Genomic DNA, 17,834 nt, shown 5'->3' with positions numbered 1-17,834 from the left:
GCATTACATAAAGCAGTGAATTTCATGTCTTTCCTGTATCTGATGGGGCCCACTTAGCCCTGTGTGTTCGGAAGATTGGCTTATTTCGATTAGCGTACACCATACATAAATGTTAGGAAGGAGAGTAGAAAAGCGAGCAGCTCTGACTTCCTCATACCAGCCATTTACACAGTGTATTGTGGTGATGCCTGAACACTGTAATCATCTGAGACCAAAGGTAAAAGCCCTCTCCCCCAATCCCTATATGCTGGCTGCTAGTACGATAGCATGTCCTTGCCTAGATTTTAAGCTGTCTGGGGCAGGGACTGTCCTCTTTGTTAGTTGTCTGTGCAGTGCTATATAGTGCCTGGCACAACAGATCCCTGATCCTTGACTGAGGTTCCCAAATAATAATCAAGTGTACCCAAAACTTTCGGCGTCTCCCCTGGGCCAGCAATGCTGTGGACTCCCTGTCCCACACGCCGTCACCTCTACAGTAGCCTGGATTTTTTTCCTTTCTCACCAAGTATCTATCTGCCACATGGCAACGCAGCCTGCTTGACAACTAGGCTGCCCGCTTCAGGGATTAATTTTCTCTCTCTGCTCACTTGCCCAAATCCCATGCTTGGAATGTGCATGACATTGAATGTTCCAAGTGTCATGCTCTAGTTTCCTGGATCTGAGGGCTTCTCTGGCAAGTCAGACCTTAAGAGAACATCACAGTCTTTACCAACTCAGCCTTTTTAACCTTCTTTCAATTGAAACCTATCTGTCTAGATGAGGTACTTATGTGACCCCTGTTACCACGGTATCTAAGTGCCTCACAATCTTTATTTCTCCTCACAACACCCCTGTGAGGTAGGCGGTGCTATTCTCCCTATTTTACAGATGGGGAACCAAGGCACTAAGACTAAGTGACTTGCCCAAGGTCATGCAGGAAGTCTGTGGCACAAGAGGGAATGGAACCTAGTCCTCCGAAGTCCCAGGTTTGTTGCCCTAACCACTGGGCCACCCTTCACCTCAAAGAACCTAGTTTTAGCAACTAAAGCTCTGATTCTGCAAATTTACCTGCTTGGCTACTCACTTGCAAACAGTTAAGCATGGGCATAATAAGTGTTTAAAACATCAGGTATTAATACCGTATCCCGTGAACTTCTAGAGCTAGATGGTGCTTTGGACCATTGAAAGCCAAGATTCCAAGCTCCTAGACAGAACCCTGTGTACTCTGTGACAAACTGGACCTAAATTCTGCAACAAGATCCCTGGACTCTGCCACATTCTGGTGTTGCGGACTGGAAATTCAGTGGCAGTTACCTTTAAACAAAAAAATTGATTTTTAAAAAGTATTAAATACAACCGTAGGTAACAGTCAGTACAGCAGCCCCCAGGGTATTTCTTTTCATGTTAAAGTCAATTTATTTTCTGCTGTCCCCATATTTATAGTTTTCAACAGGCAACTGATGTTGGTATTGACAAAGAGTAATTGAATTGTAGAAGTTGCCAGGGGTTGGGTGGGGTGTGTGTGTTGGGGGAAAGCTGGACGTTTTGGCAGTTGAGCATGACCCTCGGTTTGTTAGGTTTGTAAATTTTAACATTGGGGAAGGGGTGGGAAGTATTGTGGGATAAGCACATTAGCTGGCCATTGTTAAAATGATCAATGGGGAAATGGTGATGTAAATGTGAACATTATTAACTATCTTCAGGATTCAGAGTTAACAGCTCATTGAGCTGAATGAGGTGATTTTTTTCTTCTTGGAGCTACTGAGTCAGGTTCTCTGCAGACTCAGGAAAATAACATTGCATCTCTTACACTTGGATGACATTTTCAAAGTTGTCTTCACAACAATGGGAGCTAGAAACTTTCTGATTAAAAGCTTAGATTCTAGATCACAATGTGGGGGAGGGTAGATACTGCAGCAGATTCCATGGCTGTGTAATACACAGGGCCCTGCTTCTAGACAATCTAAAGTACTGACAACTGAAATCATGTCTGAATTGAAATGGGAGGATGGGAAGAAGCTTGATGATGATCAGAATGCTGTGATCATATGTTTAAATGGCTAGATATCTTATGATCTGGGAGAGCTAGAAATAAATGGATGGGAAACTGGAGAGTCCTAGCTTTCCAGCAGTACATAGCAATAAGCTCCATCCAAGGAGACTGTGGGATGGAACCCATTAAGACTTTCACCGGTCCTCTGTCTGCCAGGGCTTTTTTAAGCACTGGTGCAGGGGTTACTATAACAAGCCCTGTCCTTCTCTGACATTTTCACTGAACCCTGGGGCTTTCTGTCCACGTTGGTGCCAATATATATAACCTGACTTTATGGAAAATATCCAAAGTCCAGAGGGTGCCTTTAAGGACGCAGTTGAGTTAGTTTGGAAAATGTAGCTTTTCTTAATCACTGCAGCAGAAGTGAGCAGTTGAGTGGCCATCACCTTTTGGCTTTACCTGTCAACGTCCCTTGGAGTGAAATCGCCTGCTCTTGATTTACTGCTGGGTTTGGTTTTGCCCTAGGGGAAGTGCGTCTTGTTGGCCTGCACGTCCAGGCTTTGGTAGAAGCTGGTGTTAAAGCAAGAGACATCGCTGTCATTGCTCCTTACAACCTCCAGGTGAGTGCACAGCACCCCCTCCACAGCTTTTCAAGCTGAGTGTAGAAGGAATACACTAGAACAAATCCAGATTTGCTGGTATTTTAAAATAGTACTTAGTATGTTAAAGGTTCAGAGCCCAATAACTAATCCTCCCTAGTATCCTCATATAGCAGGTGAGGATGCTGAAACAGAGGGCCAGCCCTCTGCTGGTGTAAATGGGTCTCACTTCAGGGGAGCCGAACCAATTTTTACCAACTATGGATCTGGCCCAGCAGTGTTAAGTGACTATTCCAAGGCCACAGAGGGAATCAGTGTCAGAGATGGGATTGGAACTAAGGAGGTTCTTCACTAACAGTCCCATGATCAGTCCCTTGGGTAATAGTCCTCCCCCTCAGGATATGCAAGTTCAGGCATGCGTGAATATGGAGGAAGGCAGGCACCTTCCAGGAGGGGGCGATATTGTTTTCATCCTTCTTATCTTGCATTTACCTTGTCCTTAATATGTGCATGCCCTTGTTTTTCAGGTGGACATGCTAAGAGAGCATCTTTGTCACCGATATCCAGAGCTGGAAATTAAATCAGTAGATGGCTTCCAGGGACGGGAGAAGGAGGCCGTCGTACTCTCCTTTGTGAGATCCAATCGGAAGGGTACGTGTTCCACGCTGGACAGTGCTTTGGGGGAAGAGGAAGCTTGGTCACATAAAGAAATGGGAATAATTTAACACTGCAAAATTCTGCATTGCCAGTTCTTGTGATTTTTATTGCGAGCCTCTTGAGAGCTGGTGTTTTTTTCTGAAGTCCCCAGCTTTTGGAGCCACGTGATTACCTGAGAATCACAGCTTGTAGCCCTCATGATTGCAGAGAAAAGCTTGAAACTATGAACCCCATGGGCTCACACAGCAGAAAGTAAATAAGAACTCAACATGTATTATTTTTAAAATCTCATGATCTATACGTCCTCAGAAAATAATGAGAATGGCTTGACTCACCATTTTTGAACCCTTTAGGTTGGCAGTCCTGCACTCACATCACCGGCTTCCTACCTGGATGCGAGTCCCAGACATTCCCCACAGAACGCGGAATTCCTGGGGAAGCCTGTTTTTTGCATGCTTCCTCCCTTAGAGAAAGAGCAACCTGAATCTGCTATTGTAAATAATGCATAACACTGTTTGTTTTCAGAGCAAAATCTAGGGCAGAAAATTGGGTTCTTTCCTATCAGTGAATACAGGGGAAGATAATAGCTGGAATGAGGCTAGTCGCCTGAAGCTGGAAGTCTTATTCACTGGAGGTTTTCAAAAGGAGGCTGGACAGCCATCTGTCTTGGATGGTTTAGACACAACAAATCCTGCAGCGTGGCAGGGGTTAGACTAGACGACCCGGGCAGTTCCTTCTAACCCCGTAATTCTTCTTAGACTCAATCTGCTGAACCATGTAATTGGGGCCCATTGCAACACATCTTGCGCTCTCTGAACCATAAGGATTATCATTCAGAATCATTTCTATAGCACCATAAATGTGCATCCAGAGGTGGAAGTAAGCCGGTCCGGTACGGCATACTGGCAAGAGCCGGTACGCAGCTGACCATACCGGCAGAGGACAGCTTCCCCAGGCTGGCAATTTAAAAGGGCCCTGGGCTCCCAGCAGCGGCCGGAGCCCCTGGCCCTTTAAATCGCTGCCAGAGCCCCACTGCCGGAGCCCTGGGGTAGCGACGGCCAGGAGCCCCAGGGCTCAGACAGCGATTTAAAGGGCCCGGGGCTTCCGGCAGTGGCCGGAGCCCCTGGCCCTTTAAATCACTGCCAGAGCTCCGGGGCTCCCGGCCGCTGCTACAGCTATCATGAGGCTCCAGCGGTGATTTAAAGGCCCCACCCCTTCCGCCTGAGGCCCCACCCGTTCTGGTTGAGCCGCCACCCCTCAGGACCCCGGCCCTGCGTACCCGTAAGTCCTTTAAGTTACTTTCACCCCTGTGTGCATCACACCTTTCAGACATAGAGTGAGACCCAAAGGACTTACGGTCTAAGACAGTTACAGACAAGGCATTGAGCAGTGGTTCGGGAAAGGGAGGGGTGCAGGGTTTTAAGAGTGAGAGAAGGAATTGGGAAGGATTCATGGAAGAAGTGGGATTTGAGAAGAGACTGACGGAGAAGAGAGGGCGTCGGTGGTGATGACTGAAAGCCGTTAGTAATCAGGGCTCACTGCCATCTGACAGCTGTCGGTGACTTACCCAGAATGAATTCAGTATAGGTGGCTACATCCCCAAACTCCCCATCACAGTCTGCCCCTGTTGTCATCTAGTTGGCATCTGAGCAGAGGCGTCACAGTAGGTGACAGCACTTCACTAAGGACAGGAGCCCAAATCTATCCTATTTCCCAAGGTGTATGTCACAGAAACCCCACACTTTGGCACTGCTGACAGCCTCTGCCCAGTGAAGACCAGCAACCAAAACAGCAGGGGCATGAATGGTTCTGACCAGTGTCGGTCCTGGCCTGGCTCCACATTTTCATGACTGCTAAATATACTTGCAAAATCCAACAGTAAAGCCCACTTGTATTGCTGTGGATTTTAATAAGTAGAACTTTCTCAGCAGTCAGGTTCTCAGGAGGGATTGGAGAAGCATATTCCAGCACGTTACTGCTTCTGCAAGCTGCCAGTGATATCTGGCAATTAACGCCAGGTCGTGGAGCACAGAGACGTGGCCACACACAATTAGCTATTAAAATCCAATGTGGCTTGATTCGTTCTGCATCATGATCCTCAGGTGCTCAGAATGAAGCTTGTCGCCTAGATCTGCGTAATGTTTATTTTTCCAGTTGTCTCCCATTTATCCATAGAAGCAGGAGACTCAGGAGCCGCCCACACCGGCCTTCTCGCTAGCTGAGCCGAGCTGAGTCATTCTGGCATTTGCTATCTGTTATTACGGCTCCTTGAGAAAATAGCCAGAGAGCAGAAATAGACTTGGTGTAATCTCCTACATGTTTGTTATTTTTAACCCTTCGTCTGTGTGGGCATGGGGGAGGGGGTGTAACTTGGGATTGGTATATTTCTCTGCTTGTGAAAGTGAGACTGGTATCGATAGCTGGAGACAGACTATGGGTGGGCAGGTGCCGTGAAGGCTGATTTCTGCCAGTGTGTCGTAATTCTAATATGTAGCTTCCCTTTCTATTTCAGGCATTCCCTGCTGTTTCCTTCCTGAGCCCTCATTATAATCCATCCATCCAGTAGCCCTTGTATAATGCTCTTCATCTTCAAATCCTTTATGCATTTATCCATTCTGTCACCTATGAGCTATATACATATTGTTAGTTCCATTTAGCAGATGGTGAAACTGAGGCAGAGGTTGAATGACTTGTCCAAGGTCATAGAGGGAATCAGCTATAGAGCCAGGACTGGAACTCAGGAGTTGTTGCCTCCCAATGTTCAGGCCACTAGATCCTGCGCTCCCTGCTATCTCACTCCGCAGCCAATACAATATCTTGGGCCAAATCCACAGCTGGAGTAAACCCCTGTAATTCCAATGACCTGTGCTGATTTACACCGGCTGAGGATCTGGCCTTTACTATGGAAACATTGCTGTTTGCATGGCCAACCGCCAGGCTGTAGTTTCTGATGGTCCGAGGGGGTTTGTGTTTTGTAGGCGAGGTGGGTTTTCTCGCTGAAGACCGGAGGATAAACGTGGCCGTGACTCGGGCACGACGCCATGTGGCAGTCATCTGTGACTCGCGGACCGTTGGCAGCCAGGCCTTTCTGAAACGGCTGGTGGATTATCTGAGTGAGCATGGGGAAGTGCGAACGGCCTTCGAGTACCTCGACGACATTGTGCCAGAAAATTACTCTCACGAGAACTCTCAAGGTCATAGCGAGCAAGGGGCAGGGCCTAAAACCAGCACAACCTCTGCTCCGAAACCTCCGCCTGAAGGCTGGAAATCCAAACCAAATCCAACGAAACCATCCACACGCAAGCCAGCAGTAGGTCCCTTGCAGAGTGTGAACGAGGCCAGGGTGGAAAGACCAGAGATGAAAGACAATTCAGGCAAGTTCAGAGCCATGATGGTAGAGTTTCTGGAGAGCAGCGAGATGCAGTTGGATTTCCCTTCCTCCTTAAACTCTCACGACAGGATGCTGGTGCACCAAATGGCCGAAGAATATGGGTTGCAGCATGTAAGCACCGGGGAGGGGAGAGAGAGGTACATCAGCATCAGCAAGAGAACCACCACCGTCAGCTCCTCTCCAGTGAATACGGGTGGCAGTGAGCAAACCCCGCCTGCCGAATCTCAAAACCCTGCCAAAGAGGCGCTAGCCCCTGTCAAGAAGGGAGGAAGCAGCATGAGCTCAGGGAAAGTGGATCTGAAAACGCTGCACCTGGAGAGAATGCAACGGGAAAAAGCCAAACAGGAAGAGAGGGTCAGAAAGAATCAGGAGCTGAGCATCAATTTGCAGGAAATAGCTGGAAGGAAACACAAAAATGAAGCCAAAGGTAGGCCCCTCCTTCCGGGGATTTCCAGGGCTTTTCCTCTTTAACACTTTCCCCGCCTTTAGGAAGATTCGCTATTTCCATAGCAAAAGCCAGTCACACTGCAGGCTTCCCATTGTCACTGTTCCCTGGGCTCCTGTCAGAAGAGCCTAAGAAAATTAAGGTGCCCAGCTCCTGCTGAAATTCAGTGGGTGCCTAACTCCATTAGGCTGCTTTGAAAATCCCAGCCTAAGACTGTAGCTGTGTCAGACCTCTGAACACTGCACTGCTTTAGTAATGTACTCCCAGCTACAGCCTGTTTCTCTGCCTCTGCCCATGGATAGAACAGGCCCTTTCTGAATAGTGCCCCCTTTGGGAAGGCCTACATGGGGAGAAAAGCACCGTGGCATGGCCGGGGTTGGCCTGGGTCAGCTGGCTCAGGGGGCTTGGGCTGTGGGGCAAAAAATTGCTGTGTAGACATTGAACGTTACACAGCAGTTTTTCAGCCCCGAAGCCCGAGCCCAGCAAGCCCAAGTCAGCTGACCCGCCAGCCGGGGGTATTTTATCCCCAGAGAGACATAGTCTTTGACAGTTTCCGTGAGATGAGGGATTCAATAGAATTATTGACCATGCTTAAATCGAGGCCATGCAGGGCTCTCATTAATTCCCTACGTTTCCCCTCAGGGGATGAGCTGTGTATGCATCCATAGAGCATCTGACTTGACTTTCAGAAAGGTCACTGATGCTCATCTCCAAAGAAATAGCTCCTAGATGATCACAGGAGATGGCTGGGGCCTGGATCTGTTTGTTGTGTAGAATGGCTTGGAAGCTGCACTCTCATGCTAAGAAATAGGCTTATTGACACATGGGGCAACCATTGGCGTGTCGGGGATGACGAGAAGGAGCTAGAACTGTTTGAGGCTTAAGGCCACATGAGTCTTTAACCCAATGGCCAAGCTCTTATAGCACAAGGAGCCTGCAACAATCTGTTTCAGCATTACCAGTGAGTGTCCTAACAATGCCCAGTCAGAGGAAGGCAGATAAACACCAGGGTGGTGAAGAAAAACTGATTATGGGAACAATTAGAACAGGTTACAATCTGAGATGTGTGCTACCTACTGTTACATATCCACTACCATGCATATGTGTCAGTGGCATATGCCACTTGGTACATCTCACTGTAGTATCTGGCTCTCGGCAACTGTTCTTGCTGATCATGGCTGGGTGGTGGTGTTTTGAGGCCAAATCCTCTGCTGGTGTAAATGGGCGAAGCTCTCTGGAATCTATAGAGCTGCACCCATAATACCAGCAAAGAATGTAGCCCGTTGTCTGTTGGGTTCATTTGATAACGGTCAGGTAATCAATTAAACAGTTGGGTTTTTCCCTGGACTTCTAGGAAAGACTGTGGTTAAAACCGGAGCGGACAGCCAAGCTGAAGAAGATATTGATGCCCTGATTTCTGCAGCAGTGAAAGCTGACAGTATATGTGGTTTCCCCAGGTGTAAAGCCAGCGTTACGACCTTGGGACAGCTCTGTCTGCATTGCAACAAGCGCTACTGCCTCAGCCATCACATCCCAGAGGTATGAGCTGTGTGTGTCCGCCTCAGACAGCCCTGAGGAGCTGTTTGAGTGCAGGGGGCTGAGCATTGCCGGGAGTTTGCCATCTGTTTAGTCTCTTGACCAAGCTTGACACAAGTTGAATTTTTATAACTTGTGAAATTGACTTTTCCTACTGAACGTTCTGAGGCTGATTTCCTTAGCATTGCTCTTGGCTTCTCAGAGAAGTTTAAAATGAAGGCTCTGCTCCTGAATCTGAGCACCATTTTGTTCTGGAGGAAACCCTCTAAATCAGGAGCATTTGTAAAAAGTGAATGCAAAGAGCACACAGGTTTTGTTAGCAGTATACAGGCGACGAAGTCCTCCTGGTGATAGCTGCTTCTCTCTGTTACTGATCTCTGACATTTACATTTCTAGAAAATAGAAATAGAAAAGAAGAAAGGATGATCTTGGCACCGGATTGGGGATCTGAAAAGGTGGATTTAATTCCCAAGTCAATTAGGGCTTGATCGGGCAGAGCTGCTGAGCACTCTGGCCCCAATAAAGCAAAGCATTTAGGCATGTGCTTAAGTGCTTTGCTGGATTGGGACCAGAGTGCTCAGCACCTTGCAGGATCAGCCCTTAAATTCTCTCTGCTTCAGATCCCCATCTGTAAAATGGAGATAATAGCACTTCTGTCTCCCAGCCTTGAGACTGTGTAAGTAGTACTGTATCTAACACACTGGAGCCCCGATCTCCGCTGGGGAGCCTAATCACTACTGCAATACAGATAATGACCATAATGAAACCAACACGCACTCTGCTAGAATGTGAGTGAGAAATAGAAGCAAGTCTAGAGGTGATGGTTAGCCCCCAGAGATGGGAAAATGGAGCATTTGCTCCTGTTGGTTTTTTACACAGGCCTTTGTTGTGTTAGCTGTTTAGACTGATTTGAATTGTTTTCTATTGATGGTAAAAAAAATCTCCTTTCACCTTTTTCTCCAGCAGAGACTTGAGAAAGGTTTTACTTGCTGTCAAGGTTCAGGTCCAGCATATTTTTTGTTTCCAAGCATGGGAATGTGTTAGTGCTGAAATAATGCAGCTCTTGGGAGTCCTTTCCCTCCCACAGAGTCTGAGTCACTTCCTCTCTACAGATCTCACCTCAAAACCTTTCTTTCCTCCTCAGCTCGCAATTAACACTCAGGCCTTGTCTACACTGTGGGGGGAGATCAATCTGAGTTACGCAACTTCGGCTATGTGAATAACGTAGCTGAAGTCAACGTACTTAGATCTATTTACCGTGGGGTCCACGCTATGTGATGTTGACGGGTGTCTTCACTAGACCCGCTAAATCAACCACCAATGCATCGATTGCCGTGTGTGGATCCCCCGTAAGTGTAGACAAGCCCTCAGTGTTCTTGCTCTCCATGGCATCTTGATGTAGAAGATGCTCCTTAAAACCCCCTATCTCTATTAATACCCATTGTGACAATCTCATACACAAAGTCCTTGATACCAGGACAAGGCCCTTCGGTTTGTCCTAATATCAGCAAGGAAAATCCAATCAGAAGTGTTAGGGGATAATATACTATTTGAAATATGCTCTGATCTAAAAAAAACCCGTTTGCTTTATGTGTATGTAACTAACTCTAGATGAGCATGTGGAGATGAATCACATGGCAGTTGCATAAGTGACTTCTAGCTTATTCATTGTTTTTAGATAACGGATTTTTAAAAAAATGCTTATGTAAATGTGATGCTAAGCTAATAGCACTGGCTAGAGCCAGGCATAGGACAGGTAGGTGCTAATGTGCCATCATGATAGGTGCAAGATGAGGCCCCCAATTCAGCAAGGTATTTAAGTATATGCCTAATTTTAAGCATGTGAGCAGTACTGTTGATCCCATCTCCCTCCTCAGTTATTAATAAAAATAATAATAATACCTAGCTCTTATATAGCCCAGTTCATCAGTAGATTTCATATAACGTTACAAAGGAGGTTGGTATCATTTAGAGCTGGGTGGTTTTTTCTCCAGTGATTTGCCGAAAAATGTATTTGGGCACAGAAAGTATTTGTGAATTTGGGTAGAATTTGGCAAATAGTTTCAGCTCAAAAAACCCCCCAAAACAAAATTATCAGAAATGTCAGAATGATTTATTTTGAAAATGTCATTTCAAAAAAGGCAATTTTAATTGATATTTAATCCCCCCCCCCCAGTTTTTAGTTTTGGTGAGAGAACCCCAAAATATTGTGTTTTGGTTTGAACTGAACTAGGTTTTGTGTTTTTCAGTGTGAGCCCAGAACTGAAAAATCAATTTTTCACTCCACTGTAGTTTTATTGTCCCCATTTTACAGATGGGGAAACTGAGGCATGGTGCAGGGACATAATTTACCCAAGGTCATCCAGGAGGCCAGTGACAAAGCCGATAATAGAACTCAGGTCTCCTGAGTCCCAGTCCAGTGCTCTTTCTCTCTAGGAACTTTTTCCTCCCTGGTATGTTTGTAAAAAGCCTTTTTCATTCCCATTGACACAGGTGGCTAGAATCAGCTCCTCTGTCTTTTTTTGATGCTTTTGCCTTTTCTTTTCCAAGCCTTACAGGCTGAGTGTTCTTGGACGGTCTCTTCTCTTTCTGTATCCAGGGCAGGTTCTCTTTAACCTCAGATCTTTGAGCAGGAAGCTGCAACAGCCACTTCTTCTTTCTTGAATTCTTTTCCAGAACAGTTGCCGATTGGAATTGTCAGAGTCTGAAGGGATTTAGGCACCCAAGTCCCATTCAAAGTCATCCAGGAGTCAGGTGCCACACCTCTGAAAATCCCAGCTATAGGCCTTTGCTCGCTAATTATCCTCCCTTCTAGAATTCCTCCGTAAGAAACCCCGCAGTAGGTAGATGTCATATAATTGGCCAACCCCCATATTATGTCTCCAATAACTAACAATTGGCTTAAAAGCTGAAGCATGAGGTTTAATATCCCTTCAGAATTTTTGTTGTTATTAATTATAACAATTTAGCATAGTCTTGAAATTAAAGCAGCCGGAGATATACCCATTGCTGCCAGGGCATAGCTGGGATTTGAACCCAGAACCTTTGGAACTAGAGGCTAGGGCCATACACCTAGGCCACACAGGTGGTTAAACTTCTAAACTGAGTAAACTCAAGTAACTTATGGTCACTGGTTCTAAACTTCTCTGTTCTCATACACCTCATCAGTTCCTCCCTTTCAGTAAGTAGATCTGAGGAAGCTTCTCCTTGTTTGGAGATTTTGATTTCTGATTCCAAAAGTTGTGTCCACATGTTTGGCTGAACGAGTTACCCAGCCAGTCTCTCTGTAAACTTCCTCCATGCTACTCTTTCAACGCACCCGAGTCTCTGTATTCCTAGACTGGACTTCTCCTGAGCAGACTTCCTGCTGGGCCAGATTGCATGGCAGCTTGATCCAGTTTTCACTGGGAAATATGAGGAGACCACCAAATTGATTTTTCATGTGCCACACCCAGAATCTGCACCCAGCTCTGCAGAGATGAAAAGCGGGTATATCTGAACTTTCTATGCCACCCTGTCAGATATTCATAGATTTTAAGGCCAGAATGGATAAGGAACCGTTACGATCATCTAGTCTGACCTGCATAACACAGGCCATTACATCACCCAGCAGAGTATCCTCTATACTTCTAAAAACCTAGCTGGTTCTGTAAACTATCAGTGTAGATTATTCCCCTGAAAAAACAAGATCTATTTCCATGGCAAAGAATATTTGTATTTATGTTCATTCAGAATCTGATTTGGACAGAATTTCATTTCATGGAGACTCTAATTGAGATTCTTTCCTTGATGAATTGTAATGAAGAATTAAATGGGAATTAATTGTAAGGATAAAACCTGCTTCACTACCTTTTCGTTGCTTGTTTATTTGGGTTCAGCAGGTCAGACTTTGGTCTTATCTAGTAAGGGGTCAGGCTTGCTATTAACATGCAAACCAAACCCTCTTAGCTCCTATTGGGATTGAGGTGCATGTGGGGACTGAATAGTCTTCATAAAACGGTCCAGTTTTTTTCCTAATCAAGACCCCAATTCAACAATGACTTAAGAGTATGCCTATCTGTAAACACGTGTAACTCCATTCCTATTCAGCAAAGCCCTTGTTAAATCCCATTTCGTGTGCTGTTTAAGAATTTTGCTGAATAGAATTGAAATTATTCATAGTTTAGGTACATGCTTAAGTACCTGGCTGAATCAGGGCCAAAGTCATTGACAAAACTCCCACTGATTTCAAATGGTACCAGATAGGGCCCCAAAGGTCCCAAAATCCCTATTAAAATGATTTTGTGGGATTCCATATTTAATCTTCCTCAGTGATTTTTAGATCATATATATCATCTATGTGAAGATTTTTGTAACTGTCAACACTGCAAGCTGTCTCTGGGATCTGAAAACCCAACAGTGTTCTCTCTCTCTGGCTACGTAAGCAATGGTAACAAAGACTCCAGAATAAGAATTTAGGTGGCAGTAATGTTTATGTTGCATATGGCAGATCAGAATCCAGTTCTTTATTTCTTAACATATATTATTTATATTATTGTAGTGCCTAGGAGTGCCTCAGTCATGGACCATGACTCCACTGAGCTAGGCACTCTTCAAACACCGAATAAAAAGATAGTCCTTGCCCCAAAGAGTTTACCACCTGGCCCTGTAGTGTTAACTAGTAAAAATGTTTGTCACGTCAATAAAAGAATCAGGTAATATGACTCTAAGGATCTGTCTACACTGGGAAAATGTCAAACTGGTTTTAAAATAGGTTGAACTAAACTGATTGGGTAAACTGGTAACAGCTTTAGTTTCAGCCTGGTTTTAAATGATTTAAGGTGGCCTGACCCTGTCTTACAGAACCAGTAATGATCTTAAAAAGAGTTGAGTGAATCAGGCTGCCTTAAACAGAGTCTTCGCTACACTTCTGTCCAGTTTTGAAACTGGTTTAGCTGACCTGATTTTAAAACCAGTTAGAAAATTTTCCCAGTATTAATAGGCCCAAACACACAGAAGGGGCAGATATTTGAATAAAAGGTGCCTTTTTTTTTCCAAAGTCACTTTTCTGACTTTAAGTGCAATACCTGCTTGATAAGACCTATTTTAGATGCGTTCCCTCAATGAAAGAGAAAAGGAATAGCAGACATTAACACTGCAGGTTAGAAAACAGAGTTAATATTTCACCAGATGGTATAAGAGAAGTTTAAAAAATCTGGCGACTCAGATGATGGAGCAGTGATCTCCCAAAATGTTTAGACTTTGTGAACGAAATACTTAAACTGTCTAAAGGGATGATTTAATTACTGTGTGTATTCTATCTGGCAAATTATTTTTGTATTTTATTTCTGAATTAAAAGGGCTATAAATAACTGGTGGACATTTTTATGGACTGTGAAGTACGTTCAAGCTTAGGATTCTGCATGAGGAACTTCAGGCTCTAACAATGCCACTCATTCATAAGGCATCTTATGGGTAACATCTCAGGGCAGTTTCAGGTCTGCCACCAAAATTATTGTTGTGTCTCCTACAGATTCATGGGTGTGGGGAGAAGGCCAAAACACAAGCTCGGCAGAGAATTAGCAGAGAAGGAATTCTCTACGCTGGGAGTGGTTCAAAAGACAAGTCACTGGACCCAGCAAAAAGAGCTCATCTCCAGAGGCGCCTGGATAAAAAACTTAATGAAATGACCAGCCAGAGAAAGAGCAAAAAGAAAGACAAAGAAAAATGAGGGATTTGCTCTCACTGAAGTCTGAATCCCATTATGTTTCCCTTTGGGGACTGATATTCAAGTTGAACACACAGGGATGTGAAAAGCCAATGGAGATCTTAAATCTATGGCCTTTGTAAACTGGGTTCTTACTATGTTGAAGACAGAAAAAGGACCTTTTAGTTTGGAAGTGTGTAAAGCTTAGAGCTGCTTTGTGACTGTATGATGTGCTACAAAATAAAGATCAGTCAAGACCAATCTAAAATGCACTGCTGGTAAGGGTGGGGTAGGGGACGAGGGAAGGCGATTTGCTTTGTTTGGCGCATGGTAATGTATACGGAGAGGATGCACAGAATTACAATAAATAATGGTATGAAACACCTTAAGCGGTAAGCTGTCAATGTGACATTTCATTGTGATACTATAATAATTTAAATGTCCAGGGGATATGAAATGAGAACCTCATAACCAATGGGGTGGGAACAACTTAACAGCCTCAGATGACTATGCATTAAGGAAACAACAGAATAAAAATAGTATAACCAATTCAGTTTCTCCAGCCCAGAAATCTCACTTGTGTACTGAAGAGCCATGTTGGGCACTAAGGGTGAAATTCACCTTTGGGCAGAAAATCAGCGCATGGCCAGAACACTTCTCAAGTCCTGTCAACATGGCTTAATGATGCAAAAAGCTTTGTGCAGGCCTTCTGGCTTGGGAGGATTTTGCCCCCAAAGAGTAAAGATTAGGGGTCAGTTACATCTGAGAAGCCAGAGTTTCTTAATTAAGCTTCAGTAGGGAACACACGGGATTCTGTGGCCACCTGGTTTTAAAGGAAATGGAGAATCTCCAAAAACTTGGAGCGAGGAGAATCAGAAACAAATCTGAGACGCACAGTCCAGAAGGAGAGGAGGCAGGAAACCATAGACCATGCCATGAAGGAGGTGTAACATGAAGCCAAGCCAGTGCCAAACTCTCAAACCTCCTCCAGGCAAAGTATGTGTGTAGCCGGAGCAAGGGTTGATCAGACATACCCCTAATCTCTTCAGAAAGTGCCTTAAAAGAATGTTGCGGTTAACCACAAAAAAAGTGAATTTGAAAAAAAGAAGGAAAAACCTTCATTTTCAGAATGTAGGGTTCCACATTAAAATGCAAACAACAGCAGCCAAACATTGGAAATGCTTAGCTAAGGTCACCCAACCGAGCTTCACTCTGGTCCTGTTCTACCACCAGGCTCCTATCTTCCTTCCCTTCCAACTGTCTCCTTACAATGTGGTCTTTTGGGCTGAAGAATTTTTTGGAAAGGTTTTTGGTTGATAAAATCTCCATGTTCCTAAGGGCTATGAGAAATAGTCTTTCCACCTGAAAAGAGTTCCTGGGTTTCCAGGCTCTCTCCCAGTGGACAGGAAGGCCATTGAGTTTGCTTATACTCCATCAAGTAAAGCAATGTGGCCATCTTACCTAAGCTGCCTCCTGTTTGCTTCAGGGAGGCAGCAGGGGAAACTTCACCCAGGGCTTTATTCAACAAAGTGGTGAGTACCTGCCATCCCCAGTGGAGTCAATAGAACAGATGTTCTCAAAATGTGGTCTGCAGATCACCACTGGGTCGCAAGTTCCATTCAGGTGGTCCACGGATAGTTCCCTCTAAGGTGCGCGCCTGGGGGCCGCACACAAGAGAATGAAGGGCCACCCACCTAATTCGTGGAGCTGCGCAGGCATGGCTCCACAAATTAGGTGCCTGGACCCTGGAGAAGACACACATGTAAGATGAGGTGGTGGCCTTGGGGGGGAATAGGGGGTAGGTGGGAGGGGGTAGTGGGGTGAGAAGAGGAGGTGGGGGGAATTTGGGACGTGCAGGGCTGCAGCGGCCAGAGAAAGAGATGACTTTCCCAGCTCCAGGGCTGCGGCTGCCAGAGAGAGATGGCCCTCCTTCCCAGCCTCAGCTCTGTGGGTGCTGTGGCAGGAGAGAAAGGGCACATCCATCGCATTAGAAAGGTAAGACTCCTGATATTAAAATATGAGTTGTGTGCTTTTATTTGTAGAACAAAAAACGTTAATTATTATTAAGGTTTTTTTTAATGTAGTTGTTAGGATATAGATATTCAGGCCTGTCTGCAAAGGCCTATACTTTAAGAATTTAGGTGTATTCTTATCACTAAGCTAGTTATAGAGGTATAAAGAAAGAATCAAAATCACTGTCTGTTTGTGTAAGGGCCTTCTCTTACTATGACAGTCTGAGGCCCTGTTCTTAGGCTAAGGCCTTCGGCTAAGTAGCAGAGGCAGCCATAAGCTAAGAAGTGAACGGTCACATCCTCACATTCCAAACTAGTCACATTGAAATAAGGTGCTATTGGGCTGTTAGGAATACAATCCTGTCCTGATATTCCTATCACCTCCAGAGAAAGGGAAGAGCCTAGAAGATGTAAAAGGAAACTTAGTTTGATAGCATCCTGTCTGGCAAGAACTCACTTATCAATAGCTGGGATGTGAAATCCTCATTTCTGTATTGTTCTATCACTGTAGTCTCCACTTCCCTATTGTTTGTCTGTATAATCTCTGTCTGGTTCTGTGATTGTTTCTGTCTGCTGTATAATTAATTTTGTTGGGTATAAACCAGTTAAGGTGGTGGGATATAATTGGTTAAATAATCATGTTACAATATGTTAGGATTGGTTAGTTAAATTTCAGTAAAATGATTGGTTAAGGTATAGCTAAGCAGAACTCAAGTTTTACTATATAGTCTGCAGTCAATCAGGAAGTAAGGGGGGAAATGGAATCATGTTTCGCTAAGGGGGGAAGAATGGGAACAGGGACACGGGCAAGGCTTTGTGGTGTCAGAGCTGGGAAGGGCGACACTGAGGAAGGAAACTGGAATCATGCTTGCTGGAAGTTCACCCCAATAAACATCAAATTGTTTGCACCTTCGGACTTTGAGTATTGTTGCTCTCTGTTCATGCGAGAAGGACCAGGGAAGTGAGAGGGTGAAGGAATAAGCCCCCTAACAATAGTGCTTTTATCCAAAGCGCTTTACAATAGTTAGCTAACGGTACAAACAACATTTGGAAAGATCATTAAGTGGTCCGCCGAGACCCTCGGCAGTTTCCAAGTGGTCTGCGAAAAAAAGAGTTTGAGGACCACTGCAATAGAAGCTGGGGCCACTCGAGACATGAGAGAATTGGACTCCAGTGGAGAAGCCATTTTTCTATGAAAGTGCACCTCATCTATTCAAACAGGAGGATGCTACTTCAGAGGAAGAAAACCAATTTGGGCACGGGTCACTTTGAACGCGAGGAGGAATCTTTCAGGTTAACGGAGACCGATTCCTTAAGCACCAATTTCTGCATAGTGCTGGGATTTAAATACCATCTATGTACAGAGAGACCCAGCACTTATCCTGTACGCAGCCACTTCAGAGCATTCCTACTGCTCATAAATTCTGACCATGCTGGCTAGGGGGCCCAAAGGCGAATTAGGAGGCCATCCATGTTGACTATTCCTTTCCAAAACACTAGTAAACTGTGCAATAATATAAACATTATAATAGTAAG

The 17,834-nt window shown here is 44.9% G+C and overlaps 1 protein-coding gene across 1 annotated transcript in view; it reads left to right on the top strand.

Annotated features, from left to right (window-relative positions):
- IGHMBP2 (immunoglobulin mu DNA binding protein 2) overlaps positions 1-14,671 on the top strand; it is a 168,283-nt gene extending 153,612 nt beyond the window's left edge. The window contains exons 11-15 of the mRNA XM_024201381.2: positions 2,498-2,592; positions 3,099-3,222; positions 6,207-7,046; positions 8,419-8,603; positions 14,113-14,671. Of these exons, the coding sequence (XP_024057149.1) occupies positions 2,498-2,592; positions 3,099-3,222; positions 6,207-7,046; positions 8,419-8,603; positions 14,113-14,310 (1,442 nt within the window). The 3' untranslated portion in view covers positions 14,311-14,671. The remainder of the gene's footprint in view (positions 1-2,497; positions 2,593-3,098; positions 3,223-6,206; positions 7,047-8,418; positions 8,604-14,112) is intronic.
- Positions 14,672-17,834: the final 3,163 nt, after the last annotated feature.

The sequence above is a fragment of the Terrapene carolina genome, unplaced genomic scaffold (genome assembly GCF_002925995.2).
Source record: "Terrapene carolina triunguis isolate 2854851 unplaced genomic scaffold, T_m_triunguis-2.0 Scaffold261, whole genome shotgun sequence".
NCBI classification, from domain to species: Eukaryota; Metazoa; Chordata; order Testudines; family Emydidae; genus Terrapene; species Terrapene triunguis.
This window is presented reverse-complemented; position numbering and strand designations above follow the sequence as displayed.